The sequence below is a fragment of the Perissodus microlepis genome, chromosome 14 (genome assembly GCF_051167445.1).
Source record: "Perissodus microlepis isolate ML-2025 ecotype Zambia chromosome 14, ASM5116744v1, whole genome shotgun sequence".
Lineage (NCBI taxonomy): Eukaryota > Metazoa > Chordata > Actinopteri > Cichliformes > Cichlidae > Perissodus > Perissodus microlepis.
In genome coordinates this window covers 32143166-32169090 of record NC_140474.1, presented here as the reverse complement: position 1 = coordinate 32169090, position 25925 = coordinate 32143166, and the positions used below count along the sequence as shown (strand labels likewise).

General features: G+C 39.6%; 1 protein-coding gene across 1 annotated transcript; it reads right to left on the bottom strand.

The window, feature by feature from the left end:
• Positions 1-20804, bottom strand: alp3 (alkaline phosphatase 3). Its single transcript, XM_084950748.1, has 11 exons — positions 20735-20804; positions 13978-14094; positions 13593-13708; positions 10863-11037; positions 8420-8592; positions 8191-8331; positions 7015-7084; positions 5829-5963; positions 4274-4465; positions 1184-1300; positions 1-1015 (listed from the first exon to the last, which is right to left on the bottom strand). The coding sequence occupies exons 1-11, from the start codon at positions 20802-20804 to the stop codon at positions 699-701; spliced, it is 1623 nt and encodes a 540-aa protein (XP_084806874.1). The 3' UTR covers positions 1-698.
• Between the last annotated feature and the right edge of the window lie 5121 nt (positions 20805-25925).

Below are 25925 nucleotides of genomic sequence, written 5' to 3'. Positions count from 1 at the left end.
GTTTCAGTAATGTGTTTGTTTTTGTTGTTTGTTTGTTTTGTTTTAGCCTCTACACAAATTCATCTGACTCCTTTAGCAAGGATGCCATTTAGCACATTTTGCCAAAATGTAGACTTGTTTCTTTAATTATGCTGCCAGTTATGATCCGTAGCACGTTTAAAAATGTGAAACATAATGCAAAAAATATCAGCTTTGTTCACTTTGTTCTTAAAGCTTTCACTCGTGTGTATGTAAATGTGGCAGAGGGATTGTTTTTCTTTGTTTTACTGTGGAAACAAGGTCAGATAATGAAGATTTGTCATTCTGATAAAGCCAAAAATGTCAACAAATGAGATCGTTGGTATGTTTAAATAATTTATATCAATAAACTGGCAAGCCAACTCTGTAGGAAAGGACTGCTTTATTGGTATAGCCCAGGGATTCAACAGACTGCCAGTGTAGACGCTTGCTGAGCTTACATTTCATAATTCTTTACAGTCACTGCGGGAGTGACAGTCCTCGTGTCAGTTAATGATTTCTGTGACTTGATTCACTCTGTCCGATCACGACGCTTTGCAGGCTGCAAGATAACCCTGGTGCAAGAAACCACACTAGTGCACATCCGTGTTGAAGTGTCCTTGAGCAAATCACTGAACCCATTCGCACTGTTTTATGATGCTGACCTCTGACTGCAGATCAGATCAGCAAAGAAAATGATCTTACATGAGGACTGTGATGGCCAACAGCACGCTCAGGAAGTTACCGAGCAAAGCTGCTGAGGCACTAACTGCTCCGGCCCCGTTCTTGTTATATTCAAGGGTTCTGTGAACCAAAGGTGGTGTAGTCTGCCCCTCACAGTGCCTTAGGTCAGCACCCACGCAGGCAGCGTAGCCCATGGCATGGGCAATATAGTTCTGCTCGTTGACACCCTGGAAGAGGTGGGCCATGGGTCCACGGGCCAGCACTGCCACATCCTCTCCACTGTGGGTTGTTGTATCTACGGGGACAGCTGCCTGCTGGATGTAGTCTTTAGATTCTGGAGAAGATAAGGATAGAGTACAAATGATTAGTCCTTTCAAAGAACATTAGATCCCATTTACACTTAAAACTGGTTTGATGAATGATATCAGCGCCTGACTGGAGCTTGGTAGTAGATCTAACATAGTGAATTCTGTGAAACAACGAAGTAATGACTGGGTCTTACTGGTGTCAACATTGCGGATGTCAGGGCGTGCGCCATTAACGATTTTGTGCCCGGGTCCATTGCCGTACATGAGCGTGGTATAAGGCAACATGTCACTTGCCCACAGTGGAGATTTACCTGGAAGACACAAACATTATTTTTGATTTATCTTTCTATTTTTTTCTGCTGTTTCTTTCTGCCTCGGAGTGCTAAACAAACAAAAACACACATCATGCGCACACAAACACAAGTGCGAGGAGGGATTGCTTGATCCCAAGGGTGCTGTGGGAGGTCTAGAGCTTGTTGACGATCTCAGCGTTTCTCTCCAGATGAGCCATTAGCCTGGCGAGTCTCCCCGCTGATGAAGAGCTCAGAGTTTCAGAGTCACATTAATCAATGCTGCACTGCTGCACCGCTGGGAGGAGGAGGAAGAGGGTAAAAAAGGAAAAGGAAAGAGGGAGCGCAAAGGTGTGAAAAGCATGACACGACCACAGATCAATCAATACAGACTCTGAAGACTGATAGTGATACAGTACAGTGATAATATGACTGGTAACAAATGGAGAGAAGGAGGAGCAGCCTCCAGGCCTGAGAAACAAAGTCCCAAACAGCAGCAGTTCCTTGAGGATGAAACATTTTTTTTGTTAGAACAGTGAAACATTCTAACAAAAAAATGTTTTTGGCTTTCTCTGTCTACTCTTGGCAACTCTGTGGACAGTTTTCCTCTGGATAGGTTTTCCCTTTCCCAATTACAGATTGTAGTGAGAGTGGGTTTTTGCAGAGCTCATCCATCTGAATACTGCAGTCAGAGGCGTAGCTGTTTTGACTGACAGACGTCTGGCACAGGCTGCCCTTCACTGTCTGCTGGACTTCACTTTCATAAAGAGGAGTCATTGAACTCCATTCCTCAGTGTTGTGTGTGCCATCAGTACCTTTTGGGATCATCTTACTACATATTGACTTATTACTTTGCTCCAGCTTGCTTTTGCTCCAGCTTGCATACTAGTTACAGTAGACACGACACCAATGTTGGCATGATTCTAGACCTCAAATTTATCACAATCTTTGTGTGCGATTTCAGTACAACAGGCTGCATATTTCATTCCTCGGTCGACCTAAATGAAAGCAGTTTGGGAAATTTGCTGGTCTGAAGCATTCGGGTGTGCGTTACCACAACGTCATGGAGGATAGACATCAGCAATGATCTTTGAGAGATCATTTCTGCTCATCAATCTGGGTTACAAAGTCATTTCTAAACTATTTGAAGTCGTTACGGTCCTGGGTCAGTGGCCCAGTGTCTTGATTTTGTATTGTTGTTTATTAGTCTGTTTTCCTTTTGGTTCATGGTTTATGACTACTGGTGTTTTGGGTTTCTGTTCTGTGTTTCTTAGCTTGTGTATTCCTCTGCTCCTGATGTCACTCTGGTCCCTGTACTCTGTGTTCCCTCCGTTCTTTGTCGGAGTTGTCTCTGAGTTGAGTCTGTGGATTTCCTGTTTTATTTTGAAGGTTTATGTCTTATGTCAGTGTTCTAGTTTGTTTCCTCTGTCTCGTTAGCTCTAATTTCTCCCGGCTGTGTTCCCACCTGTTCCTCGTTCCCTCATGTGTATTTATAGTATGTGTGTCCTCCAGTGTTCAGCATCGCGTCGCAGCCTCAACTTGCTGTGTGGTTTTCTTTTGTGCGCCCAGTCTCTCGTCTTTGGGTTTTCCTAGTGTTTGATATTAGCTTTGTGTTTTCAGTTTAGGTCTGTTTTTGTGAGTTTATGTTTGGAGTTTCTGCCACAGTGGAATAAAGCTGCCTCTTTTAGTTCACTGTGAGTCCAGCGTTTGGGTCCTGTTCTCCTGCCTGCACACAGCACACCATGACAGAGGTCCATCTTCTACAGTGAGAAAGATTATTCACAAGTGGAAAATATTCAAGACAGTTGTCCATTTTCCCAGGAAATTCACCCTGAGTTCAGACAGCAATCGTCACAGAAATTAAAAATAACAAAAATAAGAAGAAAGCTCAAGAACTACATCTCACCTCTTCAGACCTTAGTATTCAAAGTTGATGACAGTACAATCAGAAAAAGACTTCATAAGTATGCCTGATTGGAAGAATTACCAGCAGAAAACCTATTTTTAATAAAAAGAAAATGACAGCAGCTGAGCTTTGTTAAGTTGTGTCTGAACAAACTAAAGATCTGGAACAATGTCCTTTGGACAGGCGAGATCAAAGTGGAGATGTCTGACTAAAATGCACAGCACCACATTTGGAGAAAACCAAACACAGCAGGTGGAGGGGTTATGATTTCCACATGTTTTGTTTCTGGAGCTGATACATTTTTGGAAAAAATATCTACTGAGTAGATACACAGTTTAATAGTTAACCACTTGAGTGATGCACCTAAAAGGGACTCAGCTACTCTTCATCTTTATTATATACATCTGTAAAAAATTTTATTCTGTGGTAAGTCAAACTGTATTTTATGAAAAAAAGGACATCTTTCAGGTCTAAAACCTTAAATAAAACAGAAAAGTGAGCAAGAGGAGAGAGAGTTGAAGAGGTAAGGAGCACATAAGATCAATAGGAAAGCCCTTTAAAGGGAGATTAACTGGTGAAAGAGATTGAGAACTTAGAAGGAAAAAAGGTAGAAGAGACGGTGTCATCAGTGTTGTAGATGGTAAATGGAAGACAGAAGAGGGAGAAAGCAGGGGACTGAAATAGAAAGGCAAGCAGGAGAAAGGCTGCCAGTAATGTGTGTTTACCCTGGCTGTAATTGCAGGGAGAGACAGCAGATGAAATGTCAAGCTGCTGGTGGCAGAAGCACACTGAAGCTGTGAGGATACAGGCACTAAGAGGCATCGCACACACACACACACACACACACACACACAACAGGCACAAATGCTGCCGCAGGTGTCTATTGTCATAGTGGCTAAACACACCTGGAGGGGGGAATGGAGGCACAGAGTAAAGGTTTGAGGGGGGGAAAAAGAAAGAATTGTGGAGAAAGCTTAACTTACTGATACACTGACGATTAAAGAAAATCCTAAATTCTTTTTAAGCATTTTTTTCAGCAGGATTTTTTTTTTTTTAGATGAATGAATTGCAGTTCTGTTAATAATTACCCAGAATGCTGTTCCCACGAAAGGGGAAGCCATTGAAGGTAAGAGGCTGAGAGTGGTCAGCCATCACTACAGTGAGAGTTTCATGCTCTTTGGTGAGTTCGAGGCCCTTAGCGATAGCACGGTCAAAAGCAACCGCCTCATGCAGGGCCATGGAGGCCCGCCCAGCATGGTGAGCCTGGTCAATACGCCCACCTGTAAACACAAGGAAGGAAGTGGTTAAACATGACGGAGAGTTCTGGTCTTGGTTTTAGGAGCACAGAAATAATTGGAAAAACCAGCATAATTTAAAAAAAAATCTCCTACATAAAGTGGCCATAATTCCTAAACAGTTCATGTAGTACTTTTATTTAATGTATATGTGATGTATATACACAACGAAAGCATTTTTTTCAAAAAATGTATTTTCCAAAAATGCACTGGGAAACAAACAAAGTCAAAATAAAGCAATGATGATCTATGTGTGTGCCAAAAGATTGATGATCTGACCAATCTGATTGGTCAGATCTGTCTATTCGGATCCAAAATATCAGAAAAAATTAATGCCTAAATTTGTCCAGTGGTCAGTGTGAATAGCTGCATTATTTACAGGTGAATCTGAAAATTATTTTTTAAGCTCTCAATATTCACACAAATTTTACATGTGCGTTGTGCAAAGGCAGTAACCCTGGACATTAGGAGATTACAGTTTCCACTCACTGATTCCCAAGAACAGTTTGCAAAATCCACAAATCACTGGATTAAAGTCTCATCAGCATCAAACGACTTGAGCTGCACTTGCCCAGAAGACTTAAAATAAACTTTGAAAGGTTATATTTAGTCCTAATAAACATCCAAACACCTTGCAAGGAAACAGTTAACTATTATTTGAATGAGTTATACAGTCTGTATATTTTCCCCCTGGTAGCAGGTACATTTCAGAGTTGAACCTTTTCTGAAGAGAGAGTGGGTGATTATTTTTTCTGCATTAGCACATCTCCCGCTCCTGTCCTCTCCACCGGCTATATTGGAAAGTAAAGTAGACCCCGGCTAATAAGTTGTGATCTCAGCGAGCTGTCAGTGATTGGGCGCACCACATGTCCGCTTCTATTTATATATTTGCCTCTTATTTTTAAAGTCATTGTGAAGACACTCAGTGGCACCGTGGAGTCCCCAGGCAGCTGCCTCAGATTAAAAGAGAGATAGACAAGGAGGCCAGAGAGGCAGCCGCGTGGAACGGAAACACACCATCAGCACACACTGCGGCAAACTCATTGAGCTGTATGCAGAATCAGTGTCAACAGCAGGTACACACCGTGCTCTGAGCCAATGTTGTCACTATGGCACAAAGATCAATTTATCCCACCCAAGCACCTATGTTGTACGCATACTAATATTTCAGCAAACAACAATTACTTAGTTAATTATATATAACTGTCACTTGGGCTGGTTGGGTATGATTATTATGCAATTTAACTGATCCTTCTATTTTTAGTCCTCTCACAGGAATTTTTTATCCAGTGTTTGTTGGATCGAGTGATGGGAATGTGTAGAAAACAGATGAAGCTGCTGTCCTCACCCTCCACTAACAGGAAGAAGCCTTTAGGGTTTTTCTGTAGGATGCGGATGGCCTTTTCTGTGGTCTCGATGATGGACGGATCCATGCTCGGGTCCCTCTCCTCCTCGTAGCGGAGATCACCAGGTTCGAACAGAGCTGGAGAGGAGAAAGGAAAACTGCGCTATATTTATCAGTGATCAGTGGGGGTGTAGTGGCAAGGAAAGTCCTATTTTCCTCCTACTACTATTACCATTATTTTCAGCACACAGGAACTGATTAACCACACAGCAGGAGAAAACCCAAAATATAGCAGCAAGCAAGCCCTCAGTCCACAAAAAGCACAATGACTGGATCCCTACACTTCCTACACACCGTCAAATACCAAAAGTTTACTGACAGCACCTGGTACTGAAAAAATATATTGGAGCATTTTCTGAAACAGAGCTAAAACCCAGCAAACATTTCAACTGAATCAGAGTCTACCATTTTTTCTCACTGTCTAATATTTGCTGAAAAATAGTTAAAAAATGAAAGTTGGCCCAGTGTTGAGCTGCTTTTTCAGTGTCGCCTGGATGTTCTTGCTGGACTTTTTGGTAAAGTAATATTTGGATTTGAGAATCATTTTATAAAATCCTTTTTTCGAATGGAACAAAATGAAAAAAACAAAAACAGTGTTGATTGAGAAAAGAGTGGGAAATCCAAGAGAAAAAAGCAGAGCACAGTTGGCCCAAGTTGAAACGGAGTCAGCGAGACTGCATTTTGCAGTCAGAGTTTTCTTAAATCCATCATGTGATTTGGACGCACTGGCGACTGTTGACTCCAGAGGGTTAATATTATGTACACTTAGTTAACTGAGTCACTAAATTATGAAGTCTGAACACAAAAAGAAAAGCTCCTAAGGTTAAGGTATTACTTTATTATAGACCTTTTAATAACCCTAAACAAATAATTTGGATACATAAACCTCAAATAAAAACAAAAGTCCAAACTCAAAAAATAAGTGACGCACAACCATGTTGATGCCTGACTCCACCACCGCTCCAGTCTGCACATGCAAATTTTTTAGCAATTAAATTCATTAGCAGGATATTTTATTAATTGGAAACCACATTTCTATTAAATGTCTAGTTACATGTGAATGTAGCTCTTAAGCAACAGGGGAATGCATGAGGGAGCAAAGGAAGGGGCAAAAGAGAAAAAAACATACCCATGAGGTAGTCAGTGGTTTCAGGGTCAACAGCGTCAAAATCTGCTTTATTCCACACATAGTGGGCAACCTGTAACACACAGGAATACATATAACCATGGAGAGTGGAAGCAGAATACCAAAAGTGGTTGTGCTTGTTATTAGTCACTGTATGACTCACTGGCAAACAGAAGGAAGCCGCTTTGTGTGCAAAGTAAAGGACACTTAACTGTTCTAACTATGAAACCTGCACCAGGTTTCTGTACTTATATGATGCAAGTAATCACGTTTCTTATGGAAAAATAGCAGAATATTCATTTTGTAATACATTCACCTCTGGTATCTTTTGGCGAATAAAGTTTAAACAAAAACTCCCTGATACCTTATAATGTTAACTGTCTCCATTACAGTCAGATGCAGACACTGATAAGATCAGTCACACAACTGGACCCTCTTTAAACATATCAGGTCAAAATAAAACTCATCCAGTCCTCAGCAGGTCTTACAATAAATTCAAATTTTAATGAGAACTTGACATATTGTACCGTTTCATTATTTATGCAACAGAAATTTAAGTCAAAAGGCCAAAACAGTGTGTGACAAACTAAGCACACCCTCACCAAAAATAGTAAAGTTCATGACAAAACAAGTTTGCCAGGAGAAAACCTCTTCTCTCTAAAAACAACATAGCAGCCCAGCTCAGGTTTGTAAAGCTGCATCTGTACAAACAAGACTTCTGGAACAATGTCTGTTGGTCAGATGGGACCAAAGTGGAGATTTTTCACAGCACCGCATTTGGATAAAACCAAAAGCAGCATATCATCACCTCACACCAACTGTCAAGCATGGTGGTAGAGGGGTCATGATTTGGATTTGTGTAGCAGTAAGACCTGGGTACCTTCCAGTCATGGAGTTAACTGTGAAATCCTCTGTATACCAAAGTATTCTGCATTTGGGTTCAGTTGTTATGCAATCAATAATCACACAGTATAATATGTCATGTGTTATTGATTAACTGATGTTGTATTTATCTACTTTTAAGATTTTTATTATGTCCTGACACATAAAACTGTAAATTGAAAGAGGGTGTCCTATCTTTTTAAGATGACTGTATATGTACAGGTTTTTAGGTCTTCTGATTTCACACCTCATCCTACTTCTTACTTCTACCTGTTATTATGAGCAGAGGTGTTTTACCTTCCCAGTTTTTAAGTTCTGCCACTCTTTGATCAGGTCACGCCCATCCTTTCTTTCACCGTTTGAACTGTAGTCTGTGGGGTATTCAGGGTCCTTGGTACCAGTAGGGGTCATGTACTTTCTACCGCCGCCAATGATCACCTGAAAACACACACACACACGCGCGAACATTTAAATCAAATTCAGCCGTTGAAAAGTTCAATATATACTGTTAAAAACAGAAGCGTACATCAATGTCTGTGTTGTTGATGAGCTGGAATGAGATATCCGTGCAGCCGTCCGTCTTGGCAGAATCAGGCATATCGGCATCACTGTACCACGTCCTGCTGGCACTGTGGGCGTAGCTGCCTGCTGGGGTGGCGTGTTGCACCCTCGTGGTTGTTACGATGCCCACAGACTTGCCTGCAACGTAAACACAGTAGCTTCCTGCTTAACACAGGTTAACAAAAAGCACTCTGCTCCATGTATGAATACTCTGTGAGCAGGAAGAAAAGTCATTAGTCGTTAGTCAAAAACTTTCTCAACTCTGAATGCAAAAGTTATCTTGGTGTGAAGTCTAGTAGATACAGTACTTATTGTCCTTTTAGTACTTACTTATCCTTCATCTGACAGACATTCAAAGTTTAAGATTGCAGTCTCAGTGTGATAGCTGCAAGATGAGTGATGTGACGGCAAATTATCAGACACAGATACTCATGGCTTCATGAAGTGGTGATGTGAGATTACAAATCTCTGTCATGTACCAGAGGGATCAAAGTTCTTTATGCTCACTTGGAAAAAGTGTGCTGAAACTCAAAAGTCATTAAAGACATAACAGTCTGTAATGTGCACTGTAGGCGGCAGCAAATGGTTGATTAAACAATTAGCCAATCCACAGGCAATTAATCCAAACAATTAGGACAGCTAATTGTTAGAGCGATTTTTCAAAAATGAAAGAAATATGCTTGCAGGCTGTCAAATGTGAGCACTGAGCCTCACTTTGACACTTCACCATGGGGTTTAGAGGGGAATTTTGACATAGTTTTCTAGACTTGAATGAATAAAATAAAACTCCAGCTAATATGTAATTTTAATTGTGCAGGGTTATTACTTAAGAGAAAAAAGCAAAGATATCAGTGAAGAAAAAGCCTCCCGTGATGTCTCAGAGTTATCTCAAGAGGTGCCGGGCTCCAGCTGTACCTTGCTGCTAGAAACTGCGTGGAAGGACACGACCGTTTCCAAAATGTTTTTTACAACATTAAATAGAAGCGTCTTCAAAAAACTGGTTCTCGGCAACATTCGCACACCTGAGCATCGGTCTTTGGCATAGCGCTGGGGTCATGGCCATCACACTCTGCCTGTGTGCGTGTCATGAGATATTTATGGCTGCTGATAACACTGGAACACGATAACAGTCAAGGTGCTTTCCTGTGTAGTAGATTATGCTGTGGTGGAACCTGAGGCTGCGAGCTGCTGTTGCTCCCTGCTCCCCGGTGGCCCCTGTAATACCACTCTGACAGGGCACTGCAGCTCACAGCAGAGCGCTCAGCTGTAAAATCAGGTTTTGTTGAGGCCGTGTAAGACCTGGGGGATTTTCTTTTGACAGAAGCTAGAACCTAAATGTGACACGCAGGGCCATGTCAGGTATCTGCCTGCTCTTTGTACAAGAGTCACACAATCCCATTTGTTGCTTCAATCACGGCATCTTTTAAATTCTTATCCTCTGAGTGTCATCTGTGCAGCAATGAGTTGCACTTGTTCACATGAGCCTATTGCCATCTGCTGAATATCACCATTACCATTAGTCTGTTTTATAAATCATTTGCTCATTATTATACATCATGTAAGCATTATGGTGAAATTTTATGGGCTTTTTTCGCTTTAATCTTGTGGCATCTTGTTTTTAAACATCAGTTAAATTCTCATTTAAAGGTATTTTCTTACATTTACAATCATCTGCCACTAAATGTCGTCTCCGCCGCTGAATTACCCGTCAACAAAAAAGCTGCAGCAGTGTTTTCTGAAGCATGTCAATTGAATAAAAATGCTAATTTAAATGTTTTTATGCTCTGCTTTGCGGTTCTCATCATCCACATTTTGTCATTTTTATGCAAATGTTTCTGTTTCCATTTTTCCGCCTCTGGCATAAAAAATATGGCGTAACCTTTTTTTAATTTCACTTACAAAGCTCTGACTGGCTCAACAGTTTTTCCAATTCAAATAAGCTTCACGGAGCACAGCATAAAACTTTTTTCCTCCCCAATTTATGTTTCAAACATTCAGAATAGCTAGCCATCTTATGTTTCTTTTTTTTCATTTGACACATTCAACTAACTGCAGTAAAGTAAGCTTTTTGGTATGATAATGATTAAAAACAAATAGTATAGTTCTGTCGTCTTTTGACTCTTTGACACAGTTAGCATCCGAACTGCTGCATACACATGACTATTGTCATGCTCTGATGAAGGCGAGAAGTCCAAAAATATTAGCACGTTTGTTGACATGGTCAGAATAAATAGGTGAATTTTAAATTTGCCCACTTTTTCCTCAGGTTTTGTGCTGCAATCTTTATACATTTGGGCATTAAAGGATGTACTAATACTCCACTACTACTGCTTGGAGTTTTAGTCTACAGATGAAAAAATTATTTTTAAAGATTCAGTTAATGACATTTCTTGTCTTCAGTGGCTCACCAGCATCTTTGGCCCACTTCAAGATGGACGTCACCTCGTTGCCCTTCTGAGTTCTGCATACTCCGTTGCGACCCGCCGCATTCACTCCAACGACGTTCAGGTTGGTTTTCACCCCACACAGATAGGCTGTGGCTGTGGCTGCGCTGTCTGCAACCTGGAAGTCCACACTGTAGGTCTGCACAGTACACACACACATACACAAAGGAAAGCTTAAATAAAATATACTGCTCGGCAAAAAGCTTTTAAACTTTAATGACGTGTGAAATAAGTGGTGTAAATATTTTCAGTCTTGTCTCATCAAGCTCCCTTTACTCCTAGGGTTGTGTGGTGGTGCCAGAGTAAGTGGGCATCTGGAGATATTTAAAAAATGAAAGGGTTCAAAGTAATTTTCCCTCTTCTGTAGGCACGTAGAACTCTTCCTTTTGTGAGTCATGGTTTCATTGCACCCCACTGAAGTATTTGAAATTCAGTTTTCAGTGCTACTGTGCTTGAGCCATTTTTCACATCTTTATATTTATTAAAACGTGCAAACATTTAAAATAAGGCAAAAAGGTTTTAAAAAACTGATGAACTTGAAATTCAATTTTTAATATGACCACCTTTATTCTTCCACACAGCCTGAACTGTCTCAGGCAAGCTTATGTTCCCTTTTCTACCAATTGTCCCACTCTGCTTCTGTAATGTTGCAGAAGCAGAGTGGGACCTGGAGTGGGACATCCAGGTATGTTTTTACATACATGTTTATGTAAAAACATACCTGGATGTGTTTGTCTATCCAGGTATGTTTTTACTGCATTGATAATGCGTTTGGGATTGTTATCATGCTCGAAAGTAAAGCCATTACCAATCAATCTTTATTGTATGGTATTCTATGGTAAATCACAATCTGATGGTACTCTTTTGTGCAAATAATTTGATAGATTTTGACAACATTCCCAACACCACTGGTTGAAATCCAGCCCTGTAACATAAAAGAACCTCCACTGTTATACCCTCTCCTAACCTTGTTAAAATACACCACCGTAGATACTGAAGATAATTTAAATTAAAAGTTTCAAATTTGGACTCCATATCTGTTACCACTGATTTTCAGTCCAGGTCTTGTATAATTTGGCATAGCTTAACTTTTTTTTCCCATTTCCCTTCCCCAAGAATGGTTTCTTCCACCCTTCCACTGAGAGCATTTCTGATGAGGCTTTAGTGAACAGTGATCATCTTAAATTAGAAACAAATGGTCCTTTAACAAGGATATTTTTCCAGTTACAGACAGAAAACAGCTGGCTTAGCTGTAGCTAAGACTAGCCATGGTTCATAGCTAGCTTTACAATTAACAGTTAAAATTCATACACTGTGGCTCGTTTTGCTATAGAATAGCCATTTATTGCCATTGTATGTGTATATAAAATTACAGAAGAATATACAATTGTCTACTCTAGTTTCTTTTAAAGAAGGTTATGGTACACTAATTTTCTATGGCACAATAGATGTTTGTCTGACAACAAAGGCTATTTTTTGTTTTTAATGTTCCTACACACTATTTTCCTATCCTTACCTTTCCTGTCATTGATTTTTGATCCATCTCCCTGAAATTAATATCCTCCATTTTTAAGAGGTAGAAAAGCCCCTTTTGTCACTCACGTGAAAGTCCACAGTTTGAGCAATACATGTGACAGCGTTTTCTGCTTAAGTTGTTTTATTTTTAATATGTTTTTAACATAAAATATTGTATTAGTTTATGTTATTATTTAGGGTAAGGCATTAAGTCTAACAAGTTACAGGCTTGTATTTCTGGTTAGAAGAGTTACAGCTGCCTGCTAAAGGCTTTCCAAAACACGTGCTGTAGACACAAGTTCCAACTGAAATACATTAGTTTAATAATATATATTAGTTACTATGAGACCAGTCTGACATAAGGCCCCTCACACAGAAACTGTGTGCCTACAGGGCTGATTGCATTCATATTCAGTACTGAAAATCTAAAATAGGGATGTCAGACTAATTTCCATTGTGACCAGTGAAATTCCTCTTTCTGTCAGTGTAAAAAAAAGTTTAATTATAGAATTAATCATTGAGATATCTTAATATAAGAAAAAGAAGTGCGATTTCAACAGGACATTTCAGTTTTTCTACATAATAAAAAAATGCTGATGCAGTAAATGAAAGAAATCTGTCACCCCAACTCTTTTGGCTTAAACTGTAAGAAATCAATGAGTAAAATTACAGAAAAACTTCTGGCAGCTCATTTAATCTTCTGTAATTATAAATCAGAAAGTCTTTTTTTTGATATCTCACAGAAAAAAGTGAAAAAATAGGAACTTTTCTGTTCTGTCTTTTCTTAATTTTCTTCTTTTTCTTAATCTGCTACCTAATTACTTTGGGGTAGCATAAATGGCCCATGGGCGAGGTCAGTAAAGATAAAGTGTTAAAACTAATGAAAATACACTCAAAAGTCCCAAATTCCTTTCTTCATTTTTCTAAAGCTGTGCAAGTGGGCCAGAGTCTGTGTCAGGCTGATTCTGGCCCCCGGGCCTTATGTTTGAAACCACTGATCTAAAGATAGAGGATGATGCATATACTTAAATGACTTCATCACATGTCACACTTGGGAGCACCCATAGTTGTACTGTGGCTGGCGCAGCAGCTATATGGTACCATGGGTTCCTCTTTTTGTATTATAATTATGTATGTGTGTGTGTGTGCGTGTGTGTGTGTGTGTGTGTGTGTGTGTACCTTGGCCAGCCCCACATTGGGGAAGGTGTCCATGGTCATCACTGTCTCCTCCCCTGGCTGGTTCTCCAGCTGTCCCTTGAGAATACGAGCTGCTGTGAGGGTTGTGAGTCCCATACCTGAGGCCCACAGACACAAGTTCACACACTGTAGCTTTGATAAACACAAATAACTCCCTCCTGCATCTTCTTGTTTTCCTTTAAAATATTTGTTTTCTATGCTGTAAATTGGTGGCTGAGCAAACAGAGCAGACAATGCCTGAAATGATCTATGTATATAAAAAAGTAATTCAAGCACTCTTTACTTATTCTGCTTGTTTTAACTGTTCAGCCGAGTGAGGCTGTCTAATGATATTCGTGCAAAGGATTGACAGTGTTGTGTAACCTACCATCTCCAAGGAAAAACAGGATGTTCTTGGCAACGTTGGTGTTCAGCTTCCTGTCTAGTGCTGCCTGCAGTGTCTTCCTCGCCTGTGACCTCCAGAACTCTGAGTTCTCTTCCTCAACTTAAGGCAAACACAGGAGTCAGAGTGGTGTTTAAAACATCAGTTCAAACAAAAATATGCACTCAACACAAGCACCAGCTTAACTTTTATTGAAGCTTCTCTTACATATTGGAGTTCAATATGTAAGAGAAGATACCGGTCTGAAAGCAAGATACCGGTTGCTTTCAGACAAAACTGTGATATAACACTTAGCATTTCCCACTGTAGCTGGAAATTCAAAGTGTTCTCACAACTGAAGTAAGTACACTGAAATAAACCAGAGATGGAGCGGACAGCAGAAAACAGAAAAAAGTGAAGCTAAATTGTACATACCATAATAATTACTCAGTAATCACTCATTACCTTTAAATTGGAGATATATGGGCACATAGAGGGGCCTTTTAAGCAGTTCACATTCATTATATTAAAAGGGTAACTGATAACTATAGATGAAGCTGCTGCTTAAAGACAGTTTATGTCTGGAGAGTAAATGTTTGGAGCCTATATGTGTTTCATTATACAGGGTGGGCCATTTATATGGATACACCGTAATAACATGGGAATGGTTGGTGATATTAAAGTCCTGTTTGTGGCACATTAATATGTGAGGGGGCAAACTCCTCAAGATGGGTGGTGACCATGGTGGCCATTTAGAAGTCGGCCATCTTGGATACAACTTTTGTTTTTCAATAGGAAGAGGGCCATGTGACACATCAAACTTATTAGTAATGTCACAAGAAAAACAATGGTGTGCTTGGTTTCAATGTAACTTTATTCTTTCATGAGTTATTTACAGGTGTCTCTTTGTTCACAGCCATTGAGATGTCGAAGAGGTTAACACGTGAGGAGCGGATCGAAATTGTGTTGATATCTGGTGAACGCAGTAACCGGGTCATTGCAGCAGATTTCAATGCAAGACACCCTACGAGACCACCCATCTCCCATGCTACAGTTAGCAAACTGCTTGCTAAGTTTCATGAAGCTGGTTCAGTGTTGGATTTGCCAAAATGTGGATGCAAGAAAACTGTCACTAATGAAGAAAACTCAGTGGCTGTCCTAGCTTCATTCAGCAAGAGCCCACAGTGTAGCACTCACCGCATGTCACTGGAGAGTGGAATTAGTCGAACATCCCTTCGGCGGATATTAGCTACTTACAAATGGCACCCTTACAAACTCCAGCTACTGCAGCATCTCAACGAGGATGACCCAGATCGGCGCACAGAATTTGCAGAATGGGCAAAACAAAAATTGGAACAGGACCCTCAGTTCACGCAGAAGATTTTGTTCAGTGATGAGGCAAACTTTGATGTGAATGGTGAAGTTAACAAACAAAACCACCGCTATTGGTCTGACACTAACCCACATTGGATGGATCCTCCAAGACTGTTGGAACAACAAAAGTGATGGTTTGGTGTGGTATATGGGGTACAACGATAGTGGCTCCATTCTTCATCAATGGAAACCTCAAGGCCACTGGATATTTGAAATTGCTACATGATGATGTGTTTCCCTCTTTATGCACTGAAGCTGGCACAATCCCTGAGTTTTTCCAGCAAGATGGTGCACCACCACATTATGGGTGCCAGGTCCGAGCATTCCTAGATGAACAGTTTCCTGGAAAGTGGATTGGTCGTCGTGGGCCAGTTGAATGGCCCCCAAGGTCTCCCGATCTGACCCCCTTAGACTTTTATCTTTGGGGTCATCTGAAGGCAATTGTCTATGGTGTGAAGATACGAGATGTGCAGCACCTGAAACTACGGATACTGGATGCCTGTGCTGGCATTTCTCCTGCGGTGTTGCTATCAGTGTGTGAAGAGTGGGAGAAGAGGGTTGCATTGACAATCCAACACAATGGGCAGCACATTGAACACATTTTATAAGTGGTCAGAAACTTGTAAATAACTCATGAAAGAATAAAGTTACATTGAAACCAAGCACACCATTGTTTTTCTTGTGACATCACCAATAAGTTTGATGTGTCACATGGCCCTCTTCCTATTGAAAAAACAAAAGTTGTATCCAAGATGGCCGACTTCTAAATGGCCACCATGGTCACCACCCATCTTGAGGAGTTTGCCCCCTCACATATTAATGTGCCACAAACAGGACTTTAATATCACCAACCATTCCCATGTTATTACGGTGTATCCATATAAATGGCCCACCCTGTAGTCTAAAAACACCTTTCTTAATAAGAGTTTTATTCTCTGACTCATCCGGCTATTAAGCAATAAAGCCTATTGACTGTAAGAAACTGCCAAAACACTGATGTTTCATACAACAGTGTGTGATGTAGTTAACAAAGCAGCACAATCAGGTTCAAGCTGAAACTTTCTCCTGGTTCGACTCAGTTTGTGTTGTTCTGTGGAGTGAATAATACATAATGTTGAGGTTTTCAAATGGCCTTCTTTTCATCAAACAAGAATACTTTGATGAATTTAGACCATTCTGGGCTTGTAATCTACCGATGTTAATGCTCCAGGTACTCAGCTAGATAAAAGTATTACTTATTAAGTCAGCAGAATAATTTTAATATGTACTAACATAATTACAGAATGGATTTTTAAATGTTTAATCCGTTTTTTAATTGAGTATTACAATGTGTCTTTAGAACAGGAGTGAGGCTCTCTAAAAACGGGCTCCAAAGTACAGATGCAGTTAAAAGACATAATAAACACATAATGATTATAGATCCACAATCTTTGTTATTTACAAATTTCTGATCAAGTTAATTTAGTTTGACCTTGAAATATGTTTTCCATATAGCAAAGTTCTAAACCTTTGAACTGTAGCATAATTACAGTTTTATCTAAGATGCTTCGCACGAGTTCCTGAATGTGAAAGTGTTTATAGCGCAACATGTTCCTGCAGGAAATCAGTATCTCACTTCAGGTGTAACTTTAAACTTGGAGAAAACGGCCGCCTAAAATTCCACAGATCACAATCAAAGCCTTGTTCGGCACATCCTGCAGAGATCACTGTGAGCAGTGTTTTGGAAAGAAACTCTTGAATGTGTGTTTACTGCAGTGTTTGTTCGCAGCAACAGCTGTCACACCTCACTTTAATGCTCTCTTATCTACTGCAGTACATCTCTGTATCCTGTTAAACAGTTATTCTGATACAGTAGTCCATTAATTCACAGTGATTGCTGATAACGGGGAGTTTTGCGCAACTCCATCTGCACTCAAAGTGCTGACTTGGAAAGTTTGGAAGCTCCTGTCAAAAAACAACCGGGGACCATGAAAGGAAGGGTGGAAGGTGAGACATCATTAAGAAGAAAAAAGGGAAAGTGAAAAGAGGGTAAAGACAGAGCCCAAAGGGAGACGAGAAAGGGCCTCAGAATTGGTGGATGATGGAGTTTTAAAGCTTTTAAATAGAGAAGAAGTTTGATTCTTAGGTTAAAAACGGAGAATCATACATCAAACTCAACATTTTCAGTCACTCTGATGTTATCGTAAAAAGACCTCCAAATCTAATAGTTTGTGTAAAAGCTGCAGAGTGAAGGAATGGGGGGGGGGGAGAGCCTGTGTTATGAAGAGGTGCGTTTTTGCTTGTGGGTGAATTTCTGCAGCTGTAACACTGGAAGAAAAAAAATGAAGTTCTGGTTGAAGTGGCACTCAAATACCCATACTGAAAGAAAGGACAATGGAAACACTAATACAAGGACAAGTGGTCTACTTGTTGTGTGCTACCAATAGAAGTTCTGGGTTAGGAGCAGTTCAAGGTTTTTGTTTAAAGGTAAAGAGCTGAAATCTGAAAGGGTTTGAACAGTGTTAAAGGTCGAAACAAAGGGTGTACTGTTTGGTTCATCAGCATTTGAAGGCAGCAGAATGAATGTGCATTTGAAACGTAAATGAAATGCAAGCTTAAGATGGAAACAGTGGAACTGGTTTTTGATTAAACGCAGGTATTGATTCACTTACAATTAAAATGAACTTCAGCTGAAACATTTAAATGAAAGCAGATGAAGTGGGCATGTCAGCTGATGTGTAAAGTCTGAACGCAGTGGAGCAGTTAATTCAGGAAATATCACTGAAGCACTGAAAGGTTTTCAGTTGAAGGTTATAGTGCTTATTGTTGATTTTGTACATGGTGAACGCAGTTGAACAGCCATTTGTAGTGTAAATGCCGAACACGATTGAAATGACATTTAAAGACTGTGTGTGTTTGGCTTGATGTGTGAGCCCTGAGGTTCGGTAAATGTAAAACAATGGAAGCATTAGATGAAGAACATGCAGAGGCTGTTATCTGTCAAGAGTTGAGGTTTTTATTCACTTTTTAAAATGTGTCTCTGTGCATAGACAATGGCCAGTGGGTAGAACAGGAAGTCCTGAAGCAAATATTGATTAACCGATTTACTCACTAGCTGAAGTGTTCCCACACTGGTTACAATACAGCAAACAGTTGCTTAAATGTAAAAGCTGAAAATCAGTCAAACTATCCTGTGACACAAAAAGACTTATGAGCTGAATGGTCAGCAAAGTGTAAGATATTGGTAAATAAAGTGACATAGGATAAGGTTTGAGCCAGATGTGGCAAAAGTACACACATTCAGTACTTAAGTAGAAGTACAGATACTTCAGCTATTTTTATCCAAAGCTAAACATTGTGCTATATTAATGTAATAATAAAATAACATAAGTAATTTCTATTAAGTGCTCCAGTATTTATCTTTGTGTACAGGCTGTGATCAGCTGATCTGGGACACTGCTGCTCTTTGTGAATATACAGGGAGTGCAGAATTATTAGGCAAATGAGTATTTTGTCCACATCATCCTCTTCATGCATGTTGTCTTACTCCAAGCTCTATAGGCTCGAAAGCCTACTACCAATTAAGCATATTAGGTGATGTGCATCTCTGTAATGAGAAGGGGTGTGGTCTAATGACATCAACACCCTATATCAGGTGTGCATAATTATTAGGCAACTTCCTTTCCTTTGGCAAAATGGGTCAAAAGAAGGACTTGACGGGCTCAGAAAAGTCAAAAATAGTGAGATATCTTGCAGAGGGATGCAGCAGTCTCAAAATTGCAAAGCTTCTGAAGCGTGATCATCGAACAATCAAGCGTTTCATTCAAAATAGTCAACAGGGTCGCAAGAAGCATGTGGAAAAACCAAGGCGCAAAATAACTGCCCATGAACTGAGAAAAGTCAAGCGTGCAGCTGCCAACATGCCACTTGTCACCAGTTTGGCCATATTTCAGAGCTGCAACATCACTGGAGTGCCCAAAAGCACAAGGTGTGCAATACTCAGAGACATGGCCAAGGTAAGAAAGGCTGAAAGACGACCACCACTGAACAAGACACACAAGCTGAAACGTCAAGACTGGGCCAAGAAATATCTCAAGACTGATTTTTCTAAGGTTTTATGGACTGATGAAATGAGAGTGAGTCTTGATGGGCCAGATGGATGGGCCCGTGGCTGGATTGGTAAAGGGCAGAGAGCTCCAGTCCAACTCAGACGCCAGCAAGGTGGAGGTGGAGTACTGGTTTGGGCTGGTATCATCAAAGATGAGCTTGTGGGGCCTTTTCGGGTTGAGGATGGAGTCAAGCTCAACTCCCAGTCCTACTGCCAGTTTCTGGAAGACACCTTCTTCAAGCAGTGGTACAGGAAGAAGTCTGCATCCTTCAAGAAAAACATGATTTTCATGCAGGACAATGCTCCATCACACGCGTCCAAGTACTCCACAGCGTGGCTGGCAAGAAAGGGTATAAAAGAAGAAAAACTAATGACATGGCCACCTTGTTCACCTGATCTGGACCCCATTGAGAACCTGTGGTCCATCATCAAATGTGAGATTTACAAGGAGGGAAAACAGTACACCTCTCTGAACAGTGTCTGGAAGGCTGTGGTTGCTGCTGCACGCAATGTTGATGGTGAACAGATCAAAACACTGACAGAATCCATGGATGGCAGGCTTTTGAGTGTCCTTGCAAAGAAAGGTGGCTATATTGGTCGCTGATTTGTTTTTGTTTTGTCTTTGAATGTCAGAAATGTATATTTGTGAATGTGGAGATGTTATATTGGTTTCACTGGTAAAAATAAATAATTGAAATGGGTATATATTTGTTTTTTGTTAAGTTGCCTAATAATTATGCACAGTAATAGTCACCTGCACACACAGATATCCCCCTAAAATAGCTAAAACTAAAAACAAACTAAAAACTACTTCCAAAAACATTCAGCTTTGCTATTAATGAGTTTTTTGGGTTCATTGAGAACATGGTTGTTGTTCAATAATAAAATTATTCCTCAAAAATACAACTTGCCTAATAATTCTGCACTCCCTGTACAAACGGATGTGAGCAGATGCATGTGAGCATGAGTTCTCCTGGCTGATTTCCATTATCTACACTGACAGTACACTGTTTATGCTGTCTTTATACTAAACAGTATCATCAGCCTAACTTCAAATTTATCTTTGCTACATTGGATGTAACCCAACTCTGGCCATCAAATCACCAATCACACACTGTTCTTTACTTTAAATCCATCACAACACAGCAAACTAACCTGTTTGTCCTGGACTAACCTGCAGAGGAGTTTCATGTCAAACATAATGTCACATGTACAGACTCAATATCTGATTTAGAAAACATCAAAGCAGAAGAAAACCCAAAACAAAACTAAAACAAAAGTTTGTTTTCCTTCTTTCCTTACCTGTGGCAATGGATGATCCAAGTACCACCAACAGAAAGAGAGCCAGGAACGACCTTCTTGTGGATGCCATGGCCACGATCGAGATGGCAGTCTGCTCCTCTAAGTCTTGAATCAACTCTTCCACTCTAATAATACCCGTTTCCAATCTAACCTGCTGTCAGTCATATTTAACAGCATGTCATAAATGCATAAAGACCAATCAACCTGTGGCAGCCTTATATGACCCTTTGAGTGAAAAGAAATGTGTTGTGGTTGGCATGGAGGAGAAATAAGACACAAAAAAACCATAAAAAAATATATACCTGCAGCTTAAACTACTGTAATAATAAACCTATGAATATTTGTGGTTGGTCCTTGACTAGAGGACTCATTAAGAGTAGTTTTAATGACACCATTGAATTGAGCGTATACACGGGCATTATTTATGACCCCGTGACAAAGATCAAGGAAATGCATGCGAACATACCAATCAGCAATTGAAAGTTGTGTGTGTGTGTGTGTGTGTGTGTGTGTGTGTGTGTGTGTAATTTCTAACCATAAATGGACTGTATCTGAGAGATAATGCAACAGAGCAATACAGTTATGTAAGTGAGAAAGACAGAGTCCGCCGGGACTGAGCTGAAAGTCAGAAGCACTCAGCCATCTATTTTCCAATGAATACATTAGCAAGAAGGGATATAAGTATCGACAATCATGTTTTATTTGATTGCTTGTCCAAAATTTCCACATCACCCTTCTGAGAGAACAAGAGGTATCATGGCAACCAATGCAGAAAGCGTGTTTTGCATCTTATTCAACAGGTGCCATGCGTCACACAGGTAATTTAATCACATAATGTTCCCTGCAAGTTCACTGATTAGTCTCACCGGTGTGAATGAGGCATTAATGCCAAGAACGCAAACCAATTTTAATCTCCTTAATAGGAATGGAAATATAGTTTTTCTTCTTTCCTTTTTATATTTTTTCTGTAAATGAGAGCAAATGGAGGAAAAAATGTGGAAAGGGGCGTGGCATACAGTTTGTGTGACCTTGACCCATAAGAAAGAAAAAACAAATGTGATTTTTTTTTTATAAGTAACATTTGGAAAAGTTTTCAAAAGTGAGTCCCAGAAATACTGGGAGCTCAGCACCAAAAGTATGAGTCAGGTATCAAAGTAGGAAAAGATGGTACACCATCAAAGCAAACAAAGTCTGTGAGGCTTCATATTTAATTAAAATATCATTACTGATGGATTCTGGTCAGAAGCCAGAAAAAGAATGAGAAATGATAGTGAAGGCACACAAGACCAACAGCATGAGCACGTAAAGCCTCAAATCCGGTTATCAGGAAAAACTTTTTAGTTTTTCTATAGCTAAAATTATTTGAAGATGCACAGTATGCAATAATTCTAATTTAATATTTAATGTTTATTTTTTTATTTAATATTGGTCTCTACATAACACATATTTAATGTTTTTTACATTTACAAATATTTAATGGTTAGTTATTATTAATCTCCACTTCTCTTCCACGGGATGTCTTCTATCCTGTCTTCCTCCCCTCATCCCCAACGCCGCAGAGATGGTGGAGGTTTCTTCCTGTTAAAAGGGAGTTTTTCCTTCCTACTGTTGCCAAACAGCTTGTTCATACTGGGTCATCTGATTGTTGAGGTTTTCTTTGTTTTCTCTCTATTATTGTAGGGTCTTTACCTTACGAATTGAATTACATAAACAGTAAATCTGCTTGCACTTACTCATTTCCGTGTATTGTTAAACATAATAAATAGTCAATGCAAATCATAGTTCATGCTAAATTGAGTGATCTGAAAATTTGGAGAATAAACTGTGATGTTTTTAATGGGGATTTTATACTTTAATTTTGAAAAATATCCCAGTCCACATGAAAACACACACACAAAAAAATGTTTTAAAGAAACGATGTCAGTGCATGCCAGAACAATAGGCATAACTACCCTGAACTTTACACCTTGTAGGAATATTAGCCAATCAGAAACCTACAAACAATAATACAGTGGCTCTCCTTTGACCACACGTGACTTTGACATGGAAACGCAGAAACTGAACATCTTGATGCCGGAGGACGTTTTCTAAAAAGCTCTGTTTTCAGTGAGCTAAAATGACATTTATGTTTGGACAAAAGGCCAAAATGCATTTTAAAAAAACGCTACATTTACCAGCCTGTGCAGTTATGGCCTAAGTGGTCAAAAATAAATGAAGCTGTGGTAGGAAAACTTTATTACATGGTCATAAAACTGTAAATCTAAATAATGCTAATATAAGTCTATTACATTAACAGTGATGATACTAGGATTCAAACATTTCATAAAATCAAATTTTGCAACTTAAATCATTTTAAATGCTACATAAAAAAAATTTCTCTCTCATCTTTACCGTTTCCCTTTTAGCTAAACACACACACTGCTATGTAGTTTACTATGCATGTAAAACAGTTGAATAATACCTGAACTTTGAGAGGTCAGTGTACTCACAGCGATTGAGACTGTGGCTGTTTGGCCTCCCAGATTCTAAAAATGACCATAATTTAGCAAATTAGTCAGCAGGAAGGTGTTTACTGGTGTCACAGAGCCAGCAAGCCAAGGGTAATTTTCAGCTATTCAATATTTAAATAAAACCTGGTGCTGGCCATTAAAAAGAATGCAGGTATAAGGGGCTTCAAGGTGCTCATTTATTTGGTATGTTTGGATTAATTGTAGCTTAATTCATTTCATTGCCAGACTTCAGGGCAATTTAATGCTTGTGTTCCACATTTTGTTCTTCTTGAATCAGTTTTTTTATAGATATATATATATATATCATCCACTTACACTCCTGAAATTCATATTTGTAACTTTTGTAAAACATTATTAAAACATTGTTTTGTGACCTTGGCCAACCTCTGCTTCATCGAAACAGCAAAAACTGACAGCACCTCTGTGAGAAAAGCAAATTGTCACAGCTGAATAGGTTGATGCCGTGCGCTGTGCAGCGAGTCCAAGACGCTGACATGTTGTCACTGACAGTGGTGGAGAGATGTGACCACACTGTGTCCTCACTGCTGTGGGTCTCTGCGGTGAGCAGGACAGCAGGCTGTTGCACACACCCACCATCTGCTGTGGAGCTATGATTCATGACAATATGATGTCAGCTCATTAGTTTACTGTTGTGTATGTGTTTGAGTTAAACTCCAATGGTACCTGTGGGGGGGAAACGGGTCATGGCAGCAATTTGTAGGATAAAGCTAGACTCAAAAAATATTTAGGAACAAAATAAGTGGAACAAAATGAATGCATTTGTAATGTATAGATGGCACCGATCCAACAGTGATTTTGGCTCTCTATTATATTTTTAAAACGTGTGTTTGTTTGTTATCTGCTGCTTGGAGACAGTTTTAGTGTTTGAGAGATTTGCAAAAGCTGGCATGGTCACTCAATATAGTGAATGTGGGGAATATATACGGTGTAATGGCGCCCTCTAGTGTACGCAATAGTGCAATACTATTACTGAAGTTTAATGCAACTCGCTCCTCAGACTTGCAAGATTTGAATTTAGTTCAATTTAAATTAATTTATTTATTACATATTTTGACAAGTGAAATAAAAATAATTTTAGTCATTTATTCAAGAAGAGATATAATATTGTATATTGTACAAAAAGCATGAGAATCTAGTACGGCCCCCTTTAGCAAGATTTATGAAAGGCATTTGGTGTTGTTATTAAGCCTCTCTGATGTTCACTTTTCATGGCAAAATTCCTTCAGCTGTGATATGTGATATTCTGACTTCAAATTTCCATAAATTCCAATGACATTCCAAATCTGGTTTTGGCAAGGCTGTAGCACTTTTTGTTTTTGAGCCAATCACTGGTGGATTTGTTCTCTGGTGAAAGCGTTTAGGATCATTATCCTTTTACAAGGTCCACTTCAGGTTCAACCTTAGCTTTCAAGCCATTTTTAATATCCAGTGCTGTGACCCAGACCAGGTTCCTCTCCTGAAATGCCATCTTGTGTCTGAGCCACACAGATCTTAATCCTTTGATTAAAGGGCATTATCTGTAAAGGCCTGGTTTTCCCCATAAGTTTAAGTTTTGCAGAACTTTCCTGGCACGTATTTTAAATTTGTGGAACCGTGTTGTGATTGTTGATGTGTCTGCTCTGACAGCAACAGCAGCAAGAGTCATCTGGGCCTGGGTTTCGGGGTCACAGAGGCTTCTGCTCTTGGGCTGAATTTGTCAGGGCAGGCTGTGCTGAACAAAGCTGCTGGAAATCTGCCCTCCATGATGATGGTGGTGTGCAATCAAGTGATTTATTCCACTGCAATTAGTAATTTTTTTTAATTTAAAATCCTTGCCAGACCCCCTACCACCCCCACCAAACAAAAGGCCCAAGGGAGCTCTTTAGATCTTTGTATGATGACACCACACACTTTACTGTGGTGGATATTTGAATAGCGAGGTTCTAACTAGCAGTCCATGGAACCTCTGATTCTAATTATCATGGCTTAAGTGTACTTTTCCAAGTGATTTTGTATTTTTGCATATTTATCTTAATATTTACTTGTCCAAACATTCAAAAGACAATTTAAATACATCCTCATGATTTCTATATATGGCAAAGTATCTGAAATGAAACGTCAAAGCAGGATGAGGCCATGGAAAAATCCAAATGTGTTCCCCGTGCATTCGAATGCTGTGTTTCAGTGTAGATATTAAAAGGGCAGACAGAAAAAAGTAACAAAATCCCTTTACATAAAAAACATCATCTTTAATGTCACTCTTTTGCAGGTGTTTATTTGGAAATCAGCACTTTAGATCTGCTTATTAGACTCTTGATTCCACATACAATTTATCTTCATATCCCCAAAACCATATTTTTCAGGGTTTACCTGCCTCCATCAAAAAGAAAGATAAAATCTTAGTAAGATTTCAAACATTCAACAGATGTGCATACAAGTGTGTCCTATAAACCTTCATTTATAATCCATTTGCAGATAAACAGGAAAATATACAGCAGATGGATTTAAGATACAGCATCACTCAGATGTAAAATCTCAAGTGAATGTCAGACTAAGATCTCGTCTCCATACAAAGCGTCACCGCTCACGTTTCCCCTGACTTTGATGTGTGTTTGGAAGTCTTAACTGCAGACAGCTCTGGTTCACATGACTGACTCAAGCCTGTGTGTCCCATCCAGTCA